We start from the raw sequence: 22,766 nt of genomic DNA, 5'->3' as shown, positions 1-22,766 counted from the left end.
AAAACAGTCAAGACCCTGCATGCATGGAAATTTCACGTAGGTGTGGACAGACATGTAATAAACAGAATAAATAAATGAATATATTACTCAAGCAAGTAGTGTATCAGATGATGATCAGCTCTACTGAGAAAAATAAAACAATAAGGGATACAATTTTAGATAAGGTGGTCAGGGAAGGTCTGCTTGAGAGTTTCATTTGAAGGGGTGGAAAAAAGAACCTACAAGGTTATCTGGCTGAGCCTTGTTATGGCCTGGCGTGGCTGGTGGGGAGCATGCCAGGAACAGAAGGGATCCTGTTGACTAGACAGCCTGGAGGGGCAGATGGTTGGTCAGGCTGTAAAGGCGTTGTAAGGGCTATGGCTTTTACTCTGAGTGATCTGGGAAACCATTGGAGGGTTTGAAGAGAGGACTAAGGTGATCTAGTTTATGTTCTAGAGTAAGCACTCTGGCTGCTATGCTGAGAATAGACCCTGGTGGGTCGGCCTGGGTACAGATAAAGCAGAGGGACCAATCAGGAGGCTGTTTTCAGAATGGAGACAAGCGATGTTGGCCCAGGGGGTGCTGGTAAAGGTGATGACAAGTGAGAGAGCTTTGGGTACAGTATGAAGGTAAAGCCCTGCATTTGCTGCGCTGGAGGCGGACTCGGGAACAGAGGGGCCTTACGAGGACTCCCGGTTCCACCTTAACAATGGAAGTAGACAGGACTCAGTTCTGAGCACCAGCAAGCCTTAAAGACATTCAGAGGGAGGTGTGAGGTGGGCACAGAAATCCAGGTCAAAGGAGAGGTCCAGGCTAGAGACAGGTGTTTGGAGGCTATCAAGTGTGCATGGTATTTGGAGCTGTAAGGCTGAACGAGGTTACTGAGGAAGTGAGTGAGGTGAAGAGTTACGAGGTGTGAGCACTGAGTTCTCTAATGTTTATCAGGCGTGGGACACAAGCGGGAACTAACAAAGAAAATTAAGAAGAGGTGTCCTGTGAAGGCAAAGAGTGAGGTGAAGAGTTACGAGGTGTGAGCACTGAGTTCTCTAATGTTTATCAGGCATGGGAGACAAGCGGGAACTAACAAAGAAAATTAAGAAGAGGTGTCCTGTGAAGGCAAAGAAAGACCAAGAAAGTATAGTATAAAGCCTTGAGGCCCAGGGAGGGATGTTTCCGGGAGGACAGAGTGATTAGCTGAGTTCAATGCCAACTGTGAGTGAACTATTGGATTTAGCCAGGTGGGGGTCATTGGAGAGCTTGACAATGATAGTTTCATTGGTATGGGGGATGTGGGGGTCCGATTGTAATGAATTTGAGGGCAAATGCAAGGAGAGGAGCTGTGGAGAGCAAGTGTGACTGCAGTAGGGGTGTTACCAAGGAGCTGCTAGGAGTGGGGCAGAGCAGCAAGTGGTAGATGGGCACCCACTCATCCTCCCCCACTCCCTCCGCACTGACTTGCCAAAGACCGGAGCCAGGGCAGTGTTGTGTGTCCATAGAAATGAAGCAGTACCGTGTAGTTAAGCTGAGGTGTTTTAATTTCATCCTAAAGACTGTTGAGAGACACTAAAATGTTAAGCAGGGAAATGACTTGAATTTGTAACTTGGGAAGATTATTCTGGTATAGTTTACTCAAGAGATAGAGTAGAAAAGAGGATCAGTTAGGGGCCTGTTAGGTTAATCCAGATTAAAAAGGTTAAACCAGGAAGGGCTCCATGCTTCCTGTTGATGGAAGGAGGGCTGGGGTGAGAAGGTGTCTCCCATTAAACAGAGTTCTGAGCTTCACGGTGATTGGCCCAGCCTGAGAGAGTCACTGTGCCAAGTGATGAGCTGTCCTCAGTACAGCAGGGGCCACCCCCAGACACCGTCAGAAGATGGCGGCCTGGTGCACTGTGCAACAGCCCTTGTGTGCAGGCTCCTAAAGGCACCACTCTGGGGCCTGGGCCTTCCTGGGACCTTGGCTTCACTAGCACATCAATTCCTCTGGCAGCTGTACAAACCTGTGCGTTTTCCTCGTGTTTCTCTGTGCTTCCTGCACAGGTTTTGGTATCGTTTCTAGTGAGCTGGTTTATCAAAATGTCAATTTTTGGTCCTTTGGCAAGTAATGTTGACATTGGTCATAAATCCTTTGAAGGGATATTGCTAAAATACCAGAATAGGATTCATCTTTCCTGATTTCTATGCATAATCTTTTCAAAAGGAGTAAAAGGAATCTCATGTCTCTTTTTTTTTTCCCCCAGAAGGTGAGCGGGCTTTGCCATCAATACCAAAGTAAGTGCTGCTTTGTGTATGTTCTTATTTAGTTTTGTAAGAAACTTTAAGGAAATCACTATACTTTTTCATCTGTTTTCCTGAAAAATTAAGATTCTATTATATGATTAGGGAACCAGAAAATAAGTATTTCTAGAAAGAAGGCAAAAGTTGTAAATCATGTTAGATATTTAGGTTTAATCAAAAACTTTTCAATTAGTTTTCCCTTTAAGTTCAATAGGGAAGGTAAATAGTCATAATGATAGCAATGTAAAGGGCCTATTGTTAAATATTTACTTTATTTGTTATTGCTGACATATCAGAGAACCTGAAACTAGGTACCATTCTGGCTATTTTGCAAGTAAAAAAAGTAAAGAAGTAATTTATGTTAATTTTTTTACCTGTTTATGTGACAAATTTCATAGTCAATGTGTTTATCTATAAAATTAAAGGACTCAAGTAGTAATGCCAAAAGAACTTATGCAGTTACCTCTGTATTCTCAGCTAGTATGCAACAAGATGTGAAAGTTAAAATCTAGACTTTAAGATATACAGGTAAATTAACAATTATAGCTGTGTGGTAAGTGCTTGCAGAGATATTTGCACAGAACTCCAGGATGCCTGAAGAAGAATAGAGAACCTGAAAGGCCATGGGGATCAAGAGGGTAAAACCTGGGCCTGGTCCTGTTCTGTCCCTCTCCCTTTCTCCATAGCCAGTTCCTCCAATTCCACTTCCTAAATATGTCAGATTCATCCACTTCACCACCTTCCCACTGTCTCTCCCCTGTTTTTAGCTATTGTCATCCTCTCTCTTGGTTACTCCAGTAGACTCATGTGTCAGGGGGTCCCCCGGGTTCAGTGATTCCCTAGGAGGACTCACAGGACTCAGCATATAATCGCACACTCAGCTCCGCTTTATCACCTCAACAGGATACAAAGCAGAATCAGCAAAGGGCAAGGCACATGGCACCAAGTCCAGAGGGAACTGGGAGCACGCTTCCAAGGGACCCCACCCAGGGGAGTCACACAAGACACACTTAATTCCCCAGCAGTGACTTGTGACAACACATACGAAATGTTGCCTACCAAGCAAGCTCACACAGACTTGGTGCCCCGGGTTTTTATTGGGAGCTGCTCACATGCATGTTCTCTGCCTGGCATGTACCACAGTTGCAGAGTCCCAGAAAGAATGCAAGAGTTCAGCATAAGCCATATTGTTTATACAAACATTTAAGTGCAGTGAACTACCATTATCAATCAGTTAGGGGATGGTGGGAACTCTCCTAAAATTGAAGTTCCCAGACACCAGCCAAGGGCCAACCACTTAGGCAGGTCACTCTCGGGCCTGCTGTTAACTCTTTCCTGTATACGTCCTACCAAATCTTTCTCTGTCCAGTTTTGCCCATCATCCTGTCCATTCTCTACAGCTTGAGGAGATTTGCCTACTAAAAACTCTTACCTGACTTGCTCTTGTGATGAATTCCAGTGTTCCTAACCTAGGTTGCCTAACCTAGCCAGCAAGATTGTTCCCTTGCTAATGCCTCAAGGGTTTTGCCACTCTCCATGCTCTGTTCTCAGCTGCGTTGTACTCTTTTTAGTTACTAGAGCAAACGTCCTTTCTTCTCCCTGCAGGCTTTTATTCATCTCCTGTGTGACCCATTCTTCCCCCGACCCCCTTTTCTTTGCCTAAGCCCTGCTTCTCTTTCAGGTCTCATCCTACCTCACTTCCTCTGGAAACATTCCATGATGCCTCATGCTAGGAGGGCATCCCTGTTGCAGTTTCCTATAACACCTTCTACTTAGTACTTATCACACTTCTAAAAACGGCCTTTTTATTGTTCACCCCTCCCCTGGACAGCCAGGGTCATGTGGTGTCGTGGACCTGACACCGGGCAGCATCTGCATGTAGTCAGTGCACGTGGCTGTGTGGATGAGGGAGGCTGGGTGAGAGTGGCGTCTCCTAGCTTGTATGCTTCACAAAGTCAGCAGTTGATGTCCACATCCGGCTAGGAACTGATGCTTATGTAGAGTGTCTTCGGTTGTGGAAAGTTAAGGAATGATTTTGAGATTAAAACATACAGGAATCATAAACATAGATATAAAAGTGAATAGAGAAAGTAGTAGATTAGAAGTGGTAACAGACACTAGAAGAAGTGAATAAATAAACTTTCGAAGAGTGGAATTTCCACAAATCATAGAGCAGTAGCACACTATTATTGCTATTGATCAGACAAGTGCTAAAAACCAAGCTATTAAGAGAAGGTTGATTGGCAACAGCATACATAAATGTGGTGTGGTCAAGGGAAAACCCCAGTGTTTTGGCAACAGAACTAGGAAGCAAATAATGTGATCTAAATGTGTACCCTGTGACTCCCAATAAATATAGTCCAAAGGTAGTTATGATAAATCGTGTCTATGATGGAAGAGAAACTGATGCTTTATTAGAAAACAATTTTGGTTAAATTTTTATAATAAAGATATAAGATCTCAAATATTTGAGGAATTTAGTAAAAGGAACTCAATCTATGTCTTTATGCTATAACTATTAATTATAGAGGTACAGTTTCATATTGAGTATTTCTAGTTTTCAAAAATGATACTTTTTTAAGTTCCCATGTTTCCTAGTATAAGTTTTATATATTAGGGAAAATTTCTGTTCACTATTTCTATAGTAAATGCTTATGTATCCAGAAAAGGTTTTCTTTTATAAAACGACCAAGGTAACATTGACACCTAAATATTATGGGGTTCCTTTTTTCTCTGTGTTTTGTGCTTTCCAGAAATTTTAAACTAAACTATGCTTGCATTTTTTAAATGTCACCGAAACATTTGGCCAGAATTTTGTCTTATATGGGTAAATATGTAAAACACTAATGTTCTTGAGCCATTTCATGAAGCAAGTAAACAAATGCATTAAGATTACCTTTTCTCTTCAGTGAGTGAATCTGTAAAAGATGATAAATAAGATTACCTTTTTTCAGTCTATGAATAATATATATTAATGTACTTCCTGATTTTTTTTACATGCTGTAAACTTAAGAAATATCAGTCATACTACAGTATTTCAAATTATATTTTAGAGAGCAAAACTCAATTCCAAGCGTGTTTTTTTTCTCACTACTTTTGGGCAATCCCTTATAATCTAGTGTTTAAATTAAAAACATTTTTTAACCCATGTGCACTAAATTAAATGGTATTGCATTATTTTAAGTCACTGTCTTGAGTAACTTTGTCAGAACAGTTCAGTGTTCTTTCAGTTGTCTATTTTAACTTCTGATCTTTAAAGCAGTAAAGCAGTCTGGCTATTTTAAGTGCCTCAGATAGTAGATTCCAATTTTTTAAAAAAATCTCTTGTCAAAAATTTTGTTTCCCTGGGAAATGGCATCATCCTCCTAATCCAAGGCAGCTCCCTGTGTGCTTGGACTTGGTGGATTGGTCCTGTGGAAGCACAGCACTCACAGCTCTACTCCTGTCTGTTGCAGGTTGGCCAACAGCGAAAAGCAAGGCACGCGGACACACGCAGTCTCCGTGTCAGGTAAGGGCTCCAAGTAGAAACCCTTGCAGAGCAAGCTCCAAGGGGTAAGAAAATCATAGGTACTCTTCATTTTTAGTAGGAGTGCTTTATTGTAGAATGGCTTATAAAAGTAAAACATTCTGGCTCCCCAAATTTGCATGACTTTACCATCACTAAATAGTTTCAAATATGGCTCATAGATAGGTGTCTTATTTTAGATAAGACATATATGTGAAATACCAGATTACTAGCTAGGTTATACAGAATTCCAGCTTACTTTTCAGTTTTAATGTCATGTTAATTGTATCTAGAATGAAAATTTTTACTTTTGAAGTTGCTGTTATAATTTATATTTGCAATTCAGCAAAATTTAACAGAATAAACTTTGTATATTTATTGTTTTTTGAAGTTAAGGAAATGTGGAACATTTTTAAATAGTTTATACCTTTTACATTTAACATAAAATGGTGTGTGAGTATTGCTTTTTAAAAATATATAGTTAAGATACTGGCATAAGCATTATCTTAACTATTTGCTGGTGTGATGAGTATGTTATCCTTTCCTTGGTATGTTTTCAAAGTGTATGTGCTTTTTTGCCCCATTTAAAACTGTGGAAAATAGAAGAGGGAGTGGAGGAAAAAGCATCTTCTATGGGACCAAGTTTAATAAATTAAAACACATCTGCTGTGTATACATATATATGCACACATACACACACACACACACACACACACACACACACACACATAAGCATACACATACATGAGGGTACTTCAGAAAGTTCTTGGAAAGATTTGTGTAATTTTTGAATGAACTTTTGAAGTACCCTCATATATCCGTGTACTCACACATATATAATCTGTTGTTAGATATATGTGTGCACACATATTACATTCTAAAATATTAGCTTCCTGATAACTTTAGTATCTGACATAGAAGGGACTCAGTTCCCATTCGTTTAATTTATTTCAAGTCAGTTTTAGAGTTTTGCCTAGTTGATGACTACTTTCTTTTTTAGTATTCCAGTGTAAAAATGTAATTGCTTGTTTTTTCACTGTGCAGAAACATTGATAAGCCCTTTCTCGAGAGATGTTTGTGCTTGTATTTATATGCTTGGCTAAGATACTCAATAGTGATGAATGGTGTATGATACTCATAGTATGATGGCTTAAGAAGTCATTGATCACTTCATAACAGAGTGGAGAGAAGTTCTGAGTGCTAGAGCATGTCTTACTGGACAGCTTCAGAGTTGCCAGCATGTTCTCATATAAGCAGTTCATCATCCTTGCAAGCCAAATCCAAGGTTTTAGGGATTATCCCCAGATTTCCAGAAGTGACGCTGGGGTGCTAAGCAGCAGTCAGCATTTGCGCATGTTCAGTCCATGATGCGTATGGAGAACCAGCAGATTCACCAGGCCCTCGTGGAGTTTGTAGTCTGTTGCAGAGAGAAAGGCCACCACATACCGCAGCTGTAGGAGTACAGAGGAGGGAGCAGCTGCTGGGCATCAAAGGATATTTTGCACAATGTTCAACAGAATAGGTGAGAGTCGAGCTGGGCTTTGAATAATTCATAACCACTCTGGTCCGTCTTCTTGCCACCCTGAAAAGCAGCTTTTGGGATGTGCCCCAGGAACTGATAACCTCCCTGGCGGTGCTTGCCACCCCAGGCTGGAGAGAGAGCTGTAGTGTCTTGCTAGGTTAATGAGCACTATTCCTGGCATCTGTCTTCAGGAATAAAGTAATGAAATAAAATAGGTTCTAACAGAACCTTCAGATCTTGTTCCTTCTGTTTTACTGATCTCTTTTCATCAGTATCCTCCATTCTTCAGGTTTTAAGCCTTAGAATCATCATCAAACCTCTGGATTTTACCTCTCCCAGTCAACCCCTCCTTTATGTTCTGACTGTTTTCATCCTATTTCAGAAGCCCATTAAGAAGAAGAATAAAATTAGCTGAGATTTAATGAGCACTTTAATAAATACTGTGTTCCAGGCTCTGGTCTATTTTCGGTGTTCTTTTACATGGATTAACTCATTTAGTCCTTATGACAAACCTGTGAGATACGTTCTCTTATCGTGCAGATAAGGAGATTAATGCCCAGAGAAGTTAAGTAATTTGCCTAATATTACACAGCTGGTAAAAGGTAGAGTCATTGTTCAGACTTGGGTGTCTGGCTTCAACTCCCATCTTGTGATTCTGCCTTCACTATTTCTTCCTAGTTATCCCTTAACTACGAGTTTATGCGTTAGTCCCTTCTTTATGTTAATTCTTTGATAGCTACCACATTGACTTAAATAGGCAATACTCTGGTCAGAACTTCTCAGTAATGATTTACTGTCCATCAGATGAAGTTTAGGCACCTTAGCTCAGCCCTCCAAGGCCTCCTGTTATGCCCACAGCCCACCTTTCCATTCCTCTCTCTTCCCTCAACCACATTGTTTTTCAGCCAAATGCAGTTGGTGATTATGCTCCCCACCTCCCACCTTCATATTTCTGTAGTTCTGTTCCATCATTGCATAACAGTCTTTCCATTCTTCACAGTTAATAAAATTTGATATATGACTATCACTTTGGTGATTTACAAATCTAGCCAAAGCAGAATGATCAGTGTCCAGTAGATATTTAATGATGTGACACTTAGTCACCCCACCCACTGCTCGCTCACTTAGGTGGCATCAGACTAACAAGTGTGGTATATTTCTGTCTTCCACAAAGACCATAAGACACACCAAGTGAGCAGCCTGCTCAGCCAGGAGCCTGTGCATTATACTTTGCCTAAAAATTGATATATATCGTAAGCCAATACCTGGAAAACCAGTACTATTACTAAATCCTGAGGTTATTTCTCTACTGGCAAGCTGGAAACACAGCACCCCACATGGGGTGTAGTGCTGACACACCAAGGTCAAGGCCCAACTGTGCCTGGATCTGCATGGAATTCTGCATCTGCTTCCCCACAGCCAGCATGTGCTGTCTACAGACTAGTGGGGTGAGGCTGCAGTCTAACTGTATGCTAAACACAATTATTTGCTTTTCTGTCATCTCTGCCTCATTTAACCCTTATCAAATGCTACAAGATTGTTATTCCAGTTTTACATTTCCCATTTTACATTAATCCATTCAGCAAATATTTATTGAGTACCTGCTGTGTGCCAAGACCTGTTCAGTTGCTGGGTTATAATAGTAAACAAAGCCAAGCCCCTCCCTATGGAATTTACATTCTTGTTCAGAGGTCAGACTGTAGACAGTGAATTAAAATAAAGCAGTTAATCGAGGCTGGCCAGTTAGCTCAGTTGGTTAGAGTGTGGTGCTGATAACACCAAGGTCCAGGGTTCGATCCCTGTACCAGCCAGCTGCCCCCCCCCAAAAAAAATGATAAAATAAAACAAAGCAGGTAATGGAGAGTGATGGGACAGCTATTTAATATTCTGGTCAAGAAGTCTCTCTGGGGAGGTGACGTGAGGCAGTGTGAGCAGGTATCAGGCAGATACACTAAGGAGACAGCAAGCACCAGACCCCGGAGCAGGAGTTTGGCAAGATCAGGCACTAGCAAGAAGGCCAGGGTAGCAGAGAGCAAGCAGGAATAGAGGGATAGGAGATGGGATGGGCAGGGACCACACAGCTAATATTTGTGGTAAGTATTCACTGTGTTATGTGCAGCATTAAACCCGTACATGCATTCACGTATGTATAGGATTGTAAATCCCTTTATAAATGATAGATATTATCTTGTTTAATCCCTACAACAACCTTGCAAGGTATTTATTACCCCCACCCACATCCCCCATTTCACCAATATGAGGAAACAGATTCAGAAAGGTAAACAAACTTGTTCAGTGTCACACAACTTGAAAATGATGGAGCTAGGATTAGAACTCAGGTCATTATTACCCTCTAGGCTCTGTTGCCTTTAATAAGAATTTAAGGGCGTTTACCCCAAGTACAGATGAAACATTTGGGAAGACTGAGAAAGTCTTCATGGAGAAAGTGGGATTTGCCTGATTCTCCCATTTCCATTTACAATCAAAGAGTTCTTACCTGATCTTCAAGACTGGGTTAACACGTCACCACCTCCTAGAAGCCTTCCCTGACTACTTTAAGAAGAGCTGGACTTCTTCAGAGTTCTGTAGAGCATGGTATATCTCTCTATTGTGAATAGTCTTTAAACGAATGTAATTATTTTAGAAACCATCTTGTCCTCTAGACGGTGAACCTATCACATGCAAAGACACGCTGTTTATCTGCGTATTATCTGCAATATAAGCATTTAGTAATTGTTCTTAAATAAATTGACGAATGCCTTAGCAAGGTATGGAGGTATGCTGAGACTTAGAGGAATGCATTTCAGGTAGCAGGAACAGAAAACAGAAAGACCGAAATATTCAGAGCTATCAGTGACATTGAAAGTCACCGGCGCTCTCAAAATGACTTGCTGTGAGCTCATCAGTGTGAATTGTTCTAGACTCCTAGGAGATGTTAGGAAAGGGGACGTAGTTCTGTTAAAATTCAAAAGCTTGCCCTGTGTTCAAGTTTGAGTTTCTTGTGCCTGGTGTTATGCTCTAGTTTCAGTTTTGATAATGCTGGTTTCCAAAGTAGTCTCTGTCTACTGCTGAAGCTTTGATTTTTTTTTTTTGGTGGCTAGCCAGTACAGAGATCTGAACCCTTGACCTTGGTGTTTTAACACCATGCTCTAACCAACTGAGCTAACTGGCCAGCCCTGAAAGCTTGATTTAAACACTACTTTTAGAGATCAGGTCAAGATGGCGGAAGAGGAAAGATGGCGGAAGAGGAGAGCTGCCTGCCGCGTTTCCCCCACGAGTAGAAGCAGCCTGAGGCCTGCGCCAGATGCAGCTGTAGCAGAATCGGCACAAAGGAATGGCTTCGAAGGGTGTCTTTACCCTGCCGAGAACTGGGAATCTTCCCCCAACCTGCACACGCAACCCGCCGGTGCACCGCAGCCCGAGTCGCAGCCGCAGCCGTAGACGAGGAAACATGGAGGCCTGAGCCGGCGTGTGTCACCCCGGGCTCCAGCGGTGACCACGGCTTTTGACCCCCCGCCCCCACCCGCCCATCCCTGGAGCTGGAAGCAAATCAACCCATGGCCGAGACAGGGAGATGTCCAGTGGGAGAGGCAGAAGCTCCACGGAGACCACACGCCCTGCGGGGCGCCACTGCATGATCCAGCAGGTAGGCTTCACTGCCACCACACAGCTCCATTCCCAGCCCAGCCCAGCGCACACAGAGTGGGGAGACGTCCGGCAAGGGAGGCGGGAACTCCACAGGGTCCACGCTGCTGCCGCTCAATCCAGTAGCAGTTAGGCTTCACCACCGCCACCCGGCTCCATCCCAAGCCCGGCCTAGCGCGCACAGAGCAGGGAGACGTCCTGCAGGGGAAGGGGAAGCTCTGCAGAGACCACACGCTCTGCGGTGCCTCGGCGCATCCCAGCAGTCCGGACCAGAGCGCACGGAATAGGGAGTCACTGAGATAGTGATACCAAATTGGCAACCACAGCAACATCTTAGTCAGTCAATAGTGTCAAACCTGTGGACTGTGAAACCCCCTGCCACAATGAATAAACTTCAAAGAAAAGATACCAGAAATACGAAAAATCAAGAAAGTACACCACCAAAAGATAATAAATCTCAAGCACTAGATCCTATAGAACAAGAAGCCCTTGAAACGACTGACAAGGAATTTCGAGTGATAATTCTAAGGAAACTGAATGAGATACAAGAAAACTCAGCCAGACATCATGATGAAATGAGGATAAGTATACAGGACCTGTAAGAGGAAATGTACAAGGAAATCAATGCCCTGAAAAAAAATGTAGCAGAACTTGCCGAACTGGAGAAGTTATTCAGCGAAATAAAAAACACAGCGGAGAGCTTAACCAACAGGCTTGTGGAAGTTGAAGAGAGAACCTCTGAACTTCAAGATGGGCTGTTTGAAATAACACAAGCAGACAAAAAAAAGAAAAAAGAATCAAAGGCATTAAAGAAAATCTGAGAGAGATATCAGACAACCTTAAGCGCTCAAATATCCGAGTCATGGGTATTCTAGAAGGGGAGGAAAAAGGAGATTGCATTGAAAACATATTCAACAAAATAGTGGCAGAAAACTTCCCAGGTATAGGAAAAATCACAGATCTTCAGATCCAGGAAGCTCAACGATCTCCAAACGTATTCAACCCAAAAAGGTCTTCTCCAAGACATGTTATAGTCAAATTGGCAAAACTCAAAGACAAAGAGAGAATCTTAAAAGCTGCAAAAGAGAAGCGTCAAATCACCTATAAGGGAGCCCCAATGAGGCTAACATCAGACTTTTCATCACAAACCCTAAAAGCCAGAAAGGAATGGGATGATATATTCAAAATACTAAAAGACAGAGATTGTCAGCCAAGAATACTCTGCCCTGCAAGGCTATCCTTCCGAAATGAAGGGCAAATAGTATATTTCTCAGACAAACAAAAACTGCCGGAGTTCACCACCACACGACCACCCTTACAAGAAATTCTCAAGGGAGTACTGGGTTTGGTTCCTGAAAAATAACTACCACTGCCATAAAAACCCAAGAAAAATCTAAACCCACTAGTATAATAAAAATGGCATTCATGAAGAGAAAACAAACAAAAAGGCTATCTACAACCTAAGGAACCAACAAACACAGAAAACAAACAGTAAATCAGAAAGCAAGGAACAAAAGACAACTAAGACAACCAAACAACAATCAGCAAATTGATAGGAATAAATCAACACTATTCAATAACAACTCTTAATATAAAAGGCTTAAATTCCCCAATCAAAAGACACAGACTGGCTGACTGGATTAAAAAGGAGGACCCAACTATATGCTGCCTTCAAGAGACCCACCTCACCCATAAGGACGCACATAGACTAAGAGTGAAAGGATGGAAAAAGATTTACCATGCAAACAGAAAAGAAAAACGAGCTGGAGTAGCTATTCTTATATCTGACAAAGTAGACTTGAAACTAAAAACCATAAAAAGAGACAATGAGGCACACTACATAATGATAAAAGGACTGATCCATCAAGAAGACATAACAATCATAAATATGTACGCACCCAATGTTGGAGCAGCCAGATTTATAAAACAAACTCTATTAGACCGAAAGAAGGAAATAGACACTAATACCATAATAGCAGGGGACCTGAACACCCCACTGTCAATATTGGACAGATCATCTAGGCAAAGAATCAGTAGAGAAACACAAGATCTAAACAATACTCGAGACCAATTGGACTTGGCAGATATCTACAGAACATTCCATCCAACAACCTCAGAATATTCATTCTTCTCGTCAGCACATGGATCATTCTCCAGGATAGATCACATATTAGGTCATAAATCAAGTCTCAACAAATTAAGAAAAATTGGAATTATCCCATGTATTTTCTCAGGCCATATTGGATTAAAACTAGAAATCAATAACAAACAAAATTCTGGAAACTATACAAACACATGGAAATTAAACAGCATTCTACTTAATGACATATGGGTCCAAGAAGAAATCAAGCAGGAAATCAAAAAATTTATTGAAACAAATGAAAATAATGATACATCATACCAAAACCTGTGGGATACTGCAAAAGCAGTATTAAGGAGGAAATTTATTGCATTAAATGCTCACCTCAGAAGAATGCAAAGATGGCAAGTGAACAACCTAACACTTCACCTTAAAGATCTAGAAAAACAAGAACAATCCAAACCTAAAGTTAGCAGACGGAAAGAAATCATTAAGATCAGAGCAGAACTGAATGAAATTGAAACCCACAAAACAATACAAAAGATCAATGAATCAAAAAGTTGGTTTTTGGAAAAGATAAGTAAAATTGACAAACCATTAGCATGGCTAGCAAAAAAAAGAAGAGAGAAGATTCAAATAACAAAAATTAGAAATGAAAAAGACGATATTACAACTGACACATCTGAAATACAAGGAATCATTCAAGACTACTATAAACAACTATACTCCAACAAGTTTGAAAATCTGGAGGAAATGGATAAATTTCTGGACACACACAAGCTCCCAAAACTGAGCCATGAAGATGTAGAAAATCTGAACAGACCAGTAACAATAAAGGAGATTGAAGCTGTTATCAGAAAGCTCCCAAGAAAGAAAAGCCCAGGACCAGATGGATTCACAGCAGAATTTTACCAAACATTCAAAGAGGAATTGACACCAATTCTTTACAAACTATTCCAAAAGATTGAAACAGACGCAAGTCTCCCGAACTCTTTCTATGAAGCAAACATCATCCTGATACCAAAACCAGGTAAAGAAATAACCAAAAAAGAAAACTACAGGCTGATATCCTTGATGAATATAGATGCAAAAATCCTCACTAAAATACTAGCAAACAGAATACAGCAACACATACGTAAAATTATTCACCACAATCAAGTGGGATTCATCCCAGGGATGCAAGGTTGGTTCAACATATGCAAATCAATAAATGTGATACACCATATTAATAAAATCAAACACAAGGACCATATGATCATCTCTATAGATGCTGAAAAAGCATTTGATAAAATTCAACACTCATTCATGACAAAGACCCTCTATACGTTAGGTATAGACGGAAAGTATCTCAACATAATTAAAGCCATATATGATAAACCCACCGCCAATATCATCCTGAATGGGGAAAAGCTGAAAGCTTTTCCTTTAAGAACAGGAACTAGACAAAGATGCCCACTCTCACCAATCCTAATCAACATAGTGTTGGAAGTACTAGCCAGAGCAATCAGAGAAGAGAAGGAAATAAAGGGCATCCAGATTGGAAAAGATGCAGTCAAACTGTCCCTGGTTGCAGATGACATGATCCTATATATTGAACAGCCTAAAGCCTCTACAAAAAAACTCTTGGAGGTGATAAATGATTTCAGCACAGTAGCAGGATACAAAATCAACACACAAAAATCAGTAGATTTCTATTCTCCAATAGTGAACATGCAGAAAGAGAAATCAAGAAAGCCTGCCCATTTACAATAGGCACCAAAAAAATAAAATACTTAGGAATTGAGTTAACCAAGGATGTGAAAAATCTCTATAATGAGAACTACAAACCACTGCTGAGAGAAGTTAGAGAGGATACAAGAAGATGGAAAGATATCCCATGCTCTTGGATTGTAAGAATCAACATAGTGAAAATATCCATACTACCCGAAGTGATATACAAATTTAATGCAATCCCCATCAAAATTCCAGTGACATTTTTCTCAGAAATGGAAAGAACTATCCAGACATTTATATGGAATAACAAAAGACCACGCATAGCCAAAGCAATGCTGAGCAAAAAAAATAAAGCTGGAGGCATAACACTACCTGACTTTAAACTATACTACAAAGCTATAATAACGAAAACAGTATATGGTACTGGCATAAAAACAGACACACTGATCAATGGAATAGAATAGAGAATCCAGAAATCAACCCACACACCTACAGCCATCTGATCTTTGACAAAGGCACCAAGCCTATACACTGGGGAAGAGACTGCCTCTTTAGCAAATGGTGCTGGGAGAACTGGATATCAATATGCAGGAGAATGAAACTAGACCCGCACCTTTCACCATACACTAAAGTCAACTCAAAATGGATTAAAGAATTAAATATACACCCTGAAACAATAAAACTTCTTAAAGAAAACATAGGTGAGACACTTCAGGAAATAGGACTGGACAGAGACTTCATGAATACGACCCCAAAAGCACAGGCAACCAAAGGAAAAATAAACAAATGGGATTATATCAAACTAAAGAGCTTCTGCACAGCAAAAGAAACAATTAACAGAGTTAAAAGACAAACAACAGAGTGGGAGAAAATATTTGCAAAATATACATCTGACATAGGATTAATATCCAGAATATACAAGGAACTCAAACAACTTTACAATAAAAAAACAAGCAACCCAATTAAAAAATGGGCAAAAGAGCTAAGTAGGCATTTCTCTAAGGAAGATATACAAATGGCCAACAGACATATGAATAAATGCTCAACATCACTCAGCATCCGGGAAATGCAAATCAAAACTACAGTGAGATACCATCGCACCCCAGTTAGGATGGCTAAAATCCAAAGGACTCTGAACAATAAATGCTGGCGAGGTTGTAGAGAAAAAGGAACTCTCATACATTGTTGGTGGGACTGCAAAATGGTGCAGCCTGTATGGAAAATGGTATGGAGGTTCCTCAAACAATTGCAGATAGATCTGCCATATGACCCAGCTATCCCACTGCTGGGAATATACCCAGAGGAATGGAAATCATCAAGTCAAAGGTATACCTGTTCCCCAGTGTTCATCGCAGCACTCTTTACAGTAGCCAAGAGTTGGAACCAGCCCAAATGTCCATCATCGGATGAGTGGATACGGAAAATGTGGTATATCTACACAGTGGAATACTACTCAGCTATAAAAATGAATGAAATTCTGCCATTTGCAACAACATGGATGGACCTTGAGAGAATTATATTAAGTGAAACAAGTCAGGCACAGAAAGAGAAATACCACATGTTCTCACTTATTGGTGGGAGCTAATAATAAATAAATAAATTCACACACACACACACACACACACACACACACAAAAAAAACCGGGGCGGGGGGAGACATAACAACTATAATTCCTTGAAGTTGATACGACAAGCAAACAGAAAGGACATTGTTGGGAGGGAGGGGGCAGAGGGAGGAGGGAGGGAGGGAGGTTTCAGTAATGGGCCACAATAATCAACCACATTGTACCACATTGTATATCGACAAAATAAAATTAAGAAAAAATAAAAAATAAAAAAAATAAAAATAAATAAATAAAATAAAATAAACACTACTTTTAGGAAGTTAAAGGAAAAAAATTTTTGACCTAATTTTAAAGTATTGTCATCTAGTATGTACAAAGTTTCATTTTTGTAAATTACATGCTTTATGAAATAACTTAATCAAGTAAATGCTACTGATAATTTTTGTGTCCACAAAGTGGTAGTTACTGAATGTTGTTGTCACATTCCTAATACCTGGCTTACTGGAAATTCTTCTAATTTCAATAGTCTTGAATAGTGCTTTTTCACCAATCTGGTGTTAGGAGAGGCTCTAAGCCATTGAGAGGCTGACAGTTGACTTTGACTTCATGTGGACAGACTGGCTAATTGTCCTGTGCCTGAATCAGAAAGTGAATAACCAAAATAGCCCTGCTGTGCTGCCTTCTTTCTCATAGCCCCCACTCCCCCACCATCACCTCATTTGAGCTCCTTTTGCCTCTGTTGACATTTGAAGGTGCTGCTTAATCATGTCCCTCCCCTCCATGGCTTCTAAAGGAGGTAAGAAGAATATTCTGAAGTCATGTAAGTAATGAAGTGTCAACAGCATATGTTGTCAAGTAGTATCCTGAAAAGGACCCAGAGCCAAAAATGGCTTCTTACTATAACTCCTGTTTGAATTAAACTTAACCTCTCAGCTGCAGGCGGTGCACTTAGAATCCTGCAGGCCATTCTGACAGGGGGTAGCCTGAGGCACTTTCAAATAAGAAAAGGCCAAGTGAAAAGCTGAGCAATAATGAGCACAACACAAATTTAAAGGGGATTTTTGTTTTTACAAATTCCAGCCCATGTGAATCTGTTACCTCAGTCCTGTGAATTTTGTTTCCAGAATAGAGTGTATTCCCATCTTCATCCCGACAGCTTCCGTGTCATAAGGGAAATGAAATGCTTCTCAAAAGTATTTTGAACAAAAGTGTACCTTTGTTTCTGTAAAAAGTGTGTACATCACAGTTGCAGTGTTTGGGTATACTTGGCTCATGAACCCTCTTAATCCTTTCTAAGAGTGTTAACACAATAATTAATAAACTTTAATCATCTTTTTTTAAACTTATTACTAAAATGCAAGAAACCCAAGTATCACCTATCTAAATATAAAACAAATATTGCGAGTATCAAAAGGCCCAGTTATTCTTTTCTTTGCAGAGAAAATTTTTAAAGGAATGCTTGGGGGCTGGCCCGTGGCTCAGTCGGGAGAGTGTGGTGCTGATAACACCAAGGCCACGGGTTTGGATCCCTATGTAGGAATGGCCGGTTAGCTCACTTGGGAGAGTGTGGTGCTGACAACACCAAGTCAAATGTTACGATCCCCTTACTGGTCATCTTAAAAAAGAAAAAAAAAGAATTGCTTGAAGGGGCTGGCCCGTGGCTCACTTGGGAGAGTGTGGTGCTGATAACACCAAGGACAGGGGTTTGGATCCCTATATAGGGATGGCTGGTCTGCTCACTTCAGAGAGCATGGTGCTGACAACACCAAGTCAAGGGTTAATATCCCCTTACTGGTCATCTTTTTAAAAAAAAAAAAAAAGGAATGCTTGAAACTTTAAAATACTCTGGAATTTGACCTCAAGGCCTTTTTACCATAATTTGTAGCATGTGGTGACTGCAAAATAATTGTGGATTAAAGTCAGACTCCATGAGTCAAGACAAAATATCTGTGATGCTTCTACAAGGAAGAAACCACAGAAGTGAGCAAATTTTGATATTAAGTCCCTACTATGTGGTGTCCTTTGGAATTTTGGGGTTTTTTTTTAACTTTTTGTCATGGAAAATTTTGAACATATATACAGAAGAAAGAGAATAGAATCATATAATGATTTTCCACATATGCATCACACAGATTCGGTGGCTAAAAATTTACGGCCAATCTTACTTGATGCCTACTTCCACATACTTACACAGACACATAATCCCCATTAATTATTTTAAATCAAATGCATATTTCACATATAAATATTTCTAAAAGGTAAGACTTTTTTAAGACAGTATCAAATATCCAGTCAATGTTCAGATCTCCTATTGCTCTGTTTTCACACGTGCTTCTGTACATACAAGAATCCAACAAGTAGTGTTTGTAGAGTTCACTTGCTAAGTCTCCCACACCTGTCAGCCAGGCCTTCCTGTTTGTTCACTGTTAATTGCAATTTATCTGTTGAAGAAGTTGTGTCAATTATCTTGTTAACTCCCACATTCTGGACTTGGCTGATGACACCTCTGTGATATTGTTCTGTTTAACCTGTTATCTCTGCCCCTTTATTTCCTCTAACCTGGTAATCATTAGGACTAGAGAAGTTCGATTCAATTTGGGCTAGATAGGTTCCCCTCCCACAAGAATACTTGATAGGTGATGTACATAACATCAGGTTGTCTCTGTGACATTAAGACTGATCAGTGAGTTTTGGTCCTGTCAGTTTCTAATGCATCCATCATAAAGTTCCTGAAAGCACTTCACCCAGTGTTTTTAGCAGCTATTGACATTCCTGCCTAGATTTCATCAGGGTCCATAAAATAGCAGCATGCAAATTCTGTCATTTCTTCTTTCTGTATTTAGCTGGAATACTTCTAAAGACAGCTTTCCCGCATCACTGTTCAGTTATCCTAGGAAATGGTTCCTACTGGAAAGACAGGAAAATGGCCTTTTTCTTTTCCTTTATTTACCAGTTTTTAAAATAATGATATTACCTCACTAGCCAGATGTTATTGTTGTTCTCTGAGATTTTCTTTTGTAAACATCATTATGAATTTGTGGATTTTTAACATTATCGGGGCAGAGGGTTTGCACATGACCAGCCTAGTTAGATGATTGACTGGGAAGACTGTTTTCCCAGAGCACAGAGCTCAGGTAACATTCAGCACTGTCAACACCAAACCCTAAGGCCTGAGGAATGAATAGAATTGAAATGTGTGGTCAAAGGGAAATATTGCTTTACTTGTGTATCTAAAAGTGAAAAGGAAAATAGTGATCTACTTGGACTAACCTCATTGTGCCCTTTATTCCTATTTATACCTGTTCCTCCAGAAGCCCCAATCTCCCGTGCCGTTCTGCATATCCTCTGTCCCGTCTTCATCTCCTGCTCTTCCCCAGCTTCTAAAACCTTTCACCTGTGACTTCAGGGACTCGTCTGTATCCACAGCCTCTTCTCTGAACCTTCTAACCCAAACTGGCCCCTCCCCTGAGGGCCTTGGTGCCCCTTAGTGCCTCTGTGACTCTATTGGTGATGGCTTTTTTTTTCCCCGAGAGCCATTGCAGTGGGAGGGCAAGGGGTGAGGTATCTCTTGTTCTCATTGTTCTTTCCAGACTATTCAGAAACTCAGCTTTGAATCTGAGGTATCAGAATGAGTTTCTCCTGTGTTCCTCAGAGTTCTGCACACCCAGCTCACTGTCAGCTCTGCAGCATTCCCCCCCATCCTAGTTCTGGAGGATGTCAGTGTTCACTGTAGACGCTTCTTCCAACCCCTGACTTCTTCATGCTTCCAGTGGTCTTGTACTCCCCTTCTCACAACCACTCTTTCCCGTGGTGCCTACACACTGTCTGTGACTGTAACCCTGCTATAATTTCAATTTTAGGAAAACCCTCTCTGACTACCACCTCCTACTTTTCTAGCTTTTTCCAACTCCAACAACTCTTTGACCCCGTCAGGATCCCCAGTCCGTTGGTCCTGTACCAGTCCACTGTCCTGACATCATACCTCTCTTGTCCTCACTGTGTCTCAGTAAGCCTAAAGCCCCTGATCTGTGGTTACATCTCTCGCTGGTATACACTATCTCCACTGCCCAGCTCTTGTTTTTTTTTTTTTACTTGCTTGGCAGAAACACTGCCTGGCTAAGTCCTGCTCTGTCTGTCCTCATCTGCTGTAGCATAGCTGAAGCTTAGTGGCAGAAAGCACAACGCTGTCGCTTTGGTCTCACTTTCAACTCCTGACCATGCACCTCTTTCTGTCCCTTTGCTCTCCCACTGTCCCAGAACCACTTCTGACCTTCCCTTCTTAAACCTCCAGCACCCTTTCCACCACTTTCACTGACGACTTGCTTCCTATTTCACTGAGAAAATTTACAGTCAGAAGAGAACTTCCACAAGTACCTGCAGCTACCTTAACCCACTTGCCAGCATCTGTATCCATGAGCTCTGCCCACCCTCGTCTCACAGTAGATGAATTGCCCCCACCCAGCTATTTCTAACTTCCCACCAATCCAGCTCCGATCACTTGCTGTTGCCTCTTCCGGAATTTTCCCTGCTCTCTAGTAATCAGGGTTTTTTCCCTCTCTGCTAGGTCTTTCCCATCAGCACATCACATACTGTGGTTTCCACACCTTAAAAACCACTTCTAACCTCACTCGCCCCAATAGTCCCCTTACAACAGGACTCTTCACAAGAGTAGCTGCTGTTCAGCATTGCTACTTCTTGAAATTGCTTGAGGACCCTAGGACTCAGTACTTCCACCACTTCCTGCCACCCACTGTCACCGCTTTGGGGATCTCATTGTGTTTCATGGCTTAATTATGCAGGCGACTTCCAGACTGTCATCTCAATCTCAGACTTTTTCCCTGACTTCCAGACCCTGCAGCCACGTCCTCCTCACCATTCCACTCAGATTTCTAATAAGCATCTCAAAGTTAATGTGTTGGAAAAGAACTCCTGTGTCCACGCCAAACCCACTCCTCTCCTCTTCTCCACTCACTTAAGTGGCACTTCTTACCCTCTGGCTGATCAGACCATCCTTAGGGTTATTCTTGATGCTTCTCTCTGCTTTCTTCTCTCATATTCAATCCACTGGCAAATTTGAATTGACGCATTCTTCCGGTTATATTCCCAGTCCAACTTTCCATGCAACTGCCCTTGTTCAAGTTCCCCTCAGTCTCCAACCTAGATTTTCACAGTTTTACCTGCTCCCCTTAGAGGGCTCACAGGAAGCCTTTAAAGTAGGACAGATGATGTCACTCTCCTTCCCACTTCATTCACCTTTGATGTCATCAGAATGAAAGCCAGAGCCCATTCCTGAGCTACAGGTCCTAGACCCTTTGGCCTTCTGTTACCTCACTGAGAGATCTGCCACATTCCCTGTCCCACCCACACACAGATTCAACCTCCCTGCATGGCCTCCTCGGCTCCTTGGTGAGTGCCCATGCTGAACTTTGCAGAGCCGTGGCCTGCGCGTCTGCTGTCTGCTCTGCCCAAGCTGGCCTCCCCAGATATGTGCCTGGCCCACTCCTCTCCTCCTGGAAGTCTTGCAGATGACTCCTTCATTAAAGTGTACCCTATTCCTCTTCTCTGTTTTTCCCTATAGCACTTACATGTTGACATACCACATAATTCACTTATTTGTTTATCTTCTTTCTCTCATACTAGAACATAAGCTCCATAAATTAAGAGTTTGGGGGCCTATTTTGTTCACTGCTGTAACCCCACAGCATCCACATGGTGTGTGCTCGTTGGGTGTTCAATAAATACATTAAAATGATTATCTTAAATAAAACAAAGATCCTAGTACCTTTTATTTTTGTTTTTATGATGTGAAATAATATTCTCGGTATTACTTAGGAAATGTTATCCTTATGGTTTTAAAGAATTATTTGCTTTTTACGTCACTATGAAGAATATTCAGCTCAGTTTAGAAAAAACTAGTAGGAAAATAAGAATAGCTAGCTAGCACTTATGGAGTGGTTGTTCCGTGCCAGGTGCCCGGGAAATCCCATGGACTCCCCCATTCCCATCCAGAATCTCACCCAGCGTCACACCATGCATGCAGTTGTCAGGTCAGGCCCCTCTTCACCCAGAGACCAGAGAGAGCTGTACTCTAGGGCCATCACATAGGAAGTTCAGAATTTAGTGTATGATAAATGTTGCTTTTCAAATCAAGCGATAAGAAGAAATAGTCAGTGTTGTTGGAATCAAAGTATACCATTGGAAAAATATTTACTCAAGTGTATTCAGTTCTTCTAGTTTCTGTTCCTCATATTTTGATAAAGTTAATAATATCGTAGCCATCTATATAGCCAGTCAGTACTGACCCTTGTTTTCCCTGTGCCCACACTTGGAATCCTGACCTCTCTTGATGGTACTCTGTGGGTCTGAGTTAACTTTTGCATGCTGCCTGTATCTGTTTCATCTTCCAACTTACGCATCTTGAAGGGCTGCATCCCTTGCTTGGACTTTCCAGTGTTGCTGTGGCCGCACTGTAACTGTTGCTTC

At 41.2% G+C, this 22,766-nt stretch overlaps 1 protein-coding gene across 17 annotated transcripts in view; it reads left to right on the top strand.

Annotated features, from left to right (window-relative positions):
• The window catches only part of PTK2 (protein tyrosine kinase 2), a 299,259-nt gene that overhangs the window by 180,424 nt on the left and 96,069 nt on the right, over window positions 1-22,766 (top strand). For 16 of the 17 annotated variants that reach the window (XM_063079415.1, XM_063079414.1, XM_063079413.1 and 13 more), the window contains 2 exons: window positions 2,217-2,247; window positions 5,709-5,761. In XM_063079415.1, the coding sequence (XP_062935485.1) occupies window positions 2,217-2,247; window positions 5,709-5,761 (84 nt within the window). The remainder of the gene's footprint in view (window positions 1-2,216; window positions 2,248-5,708; window positions 5,762-22,766) is intronic. The other variant, XM_063079405.1, reaches the window with a different exon arrangement.

Source organism: Cynocephalus volans, chromosome 15 (assembly GCF_027409185.1).
Source record: "Cynocephalus volans isolate mCynVol1 chromosome 15, mCynVol1.pri, whole genome shotgun sequence".
Taxonomy (NCBI): Eukaryota; Metazoa; Chordata; class Mammalia; order Dermoptera; family Cynocephalidae; genus Cynocephalus; species Cynocephalus volans.
Note: the sequence above shows the minus strand (reverse complement) of the source record. Positions and strands in the feature narration are given on the sequence as shown.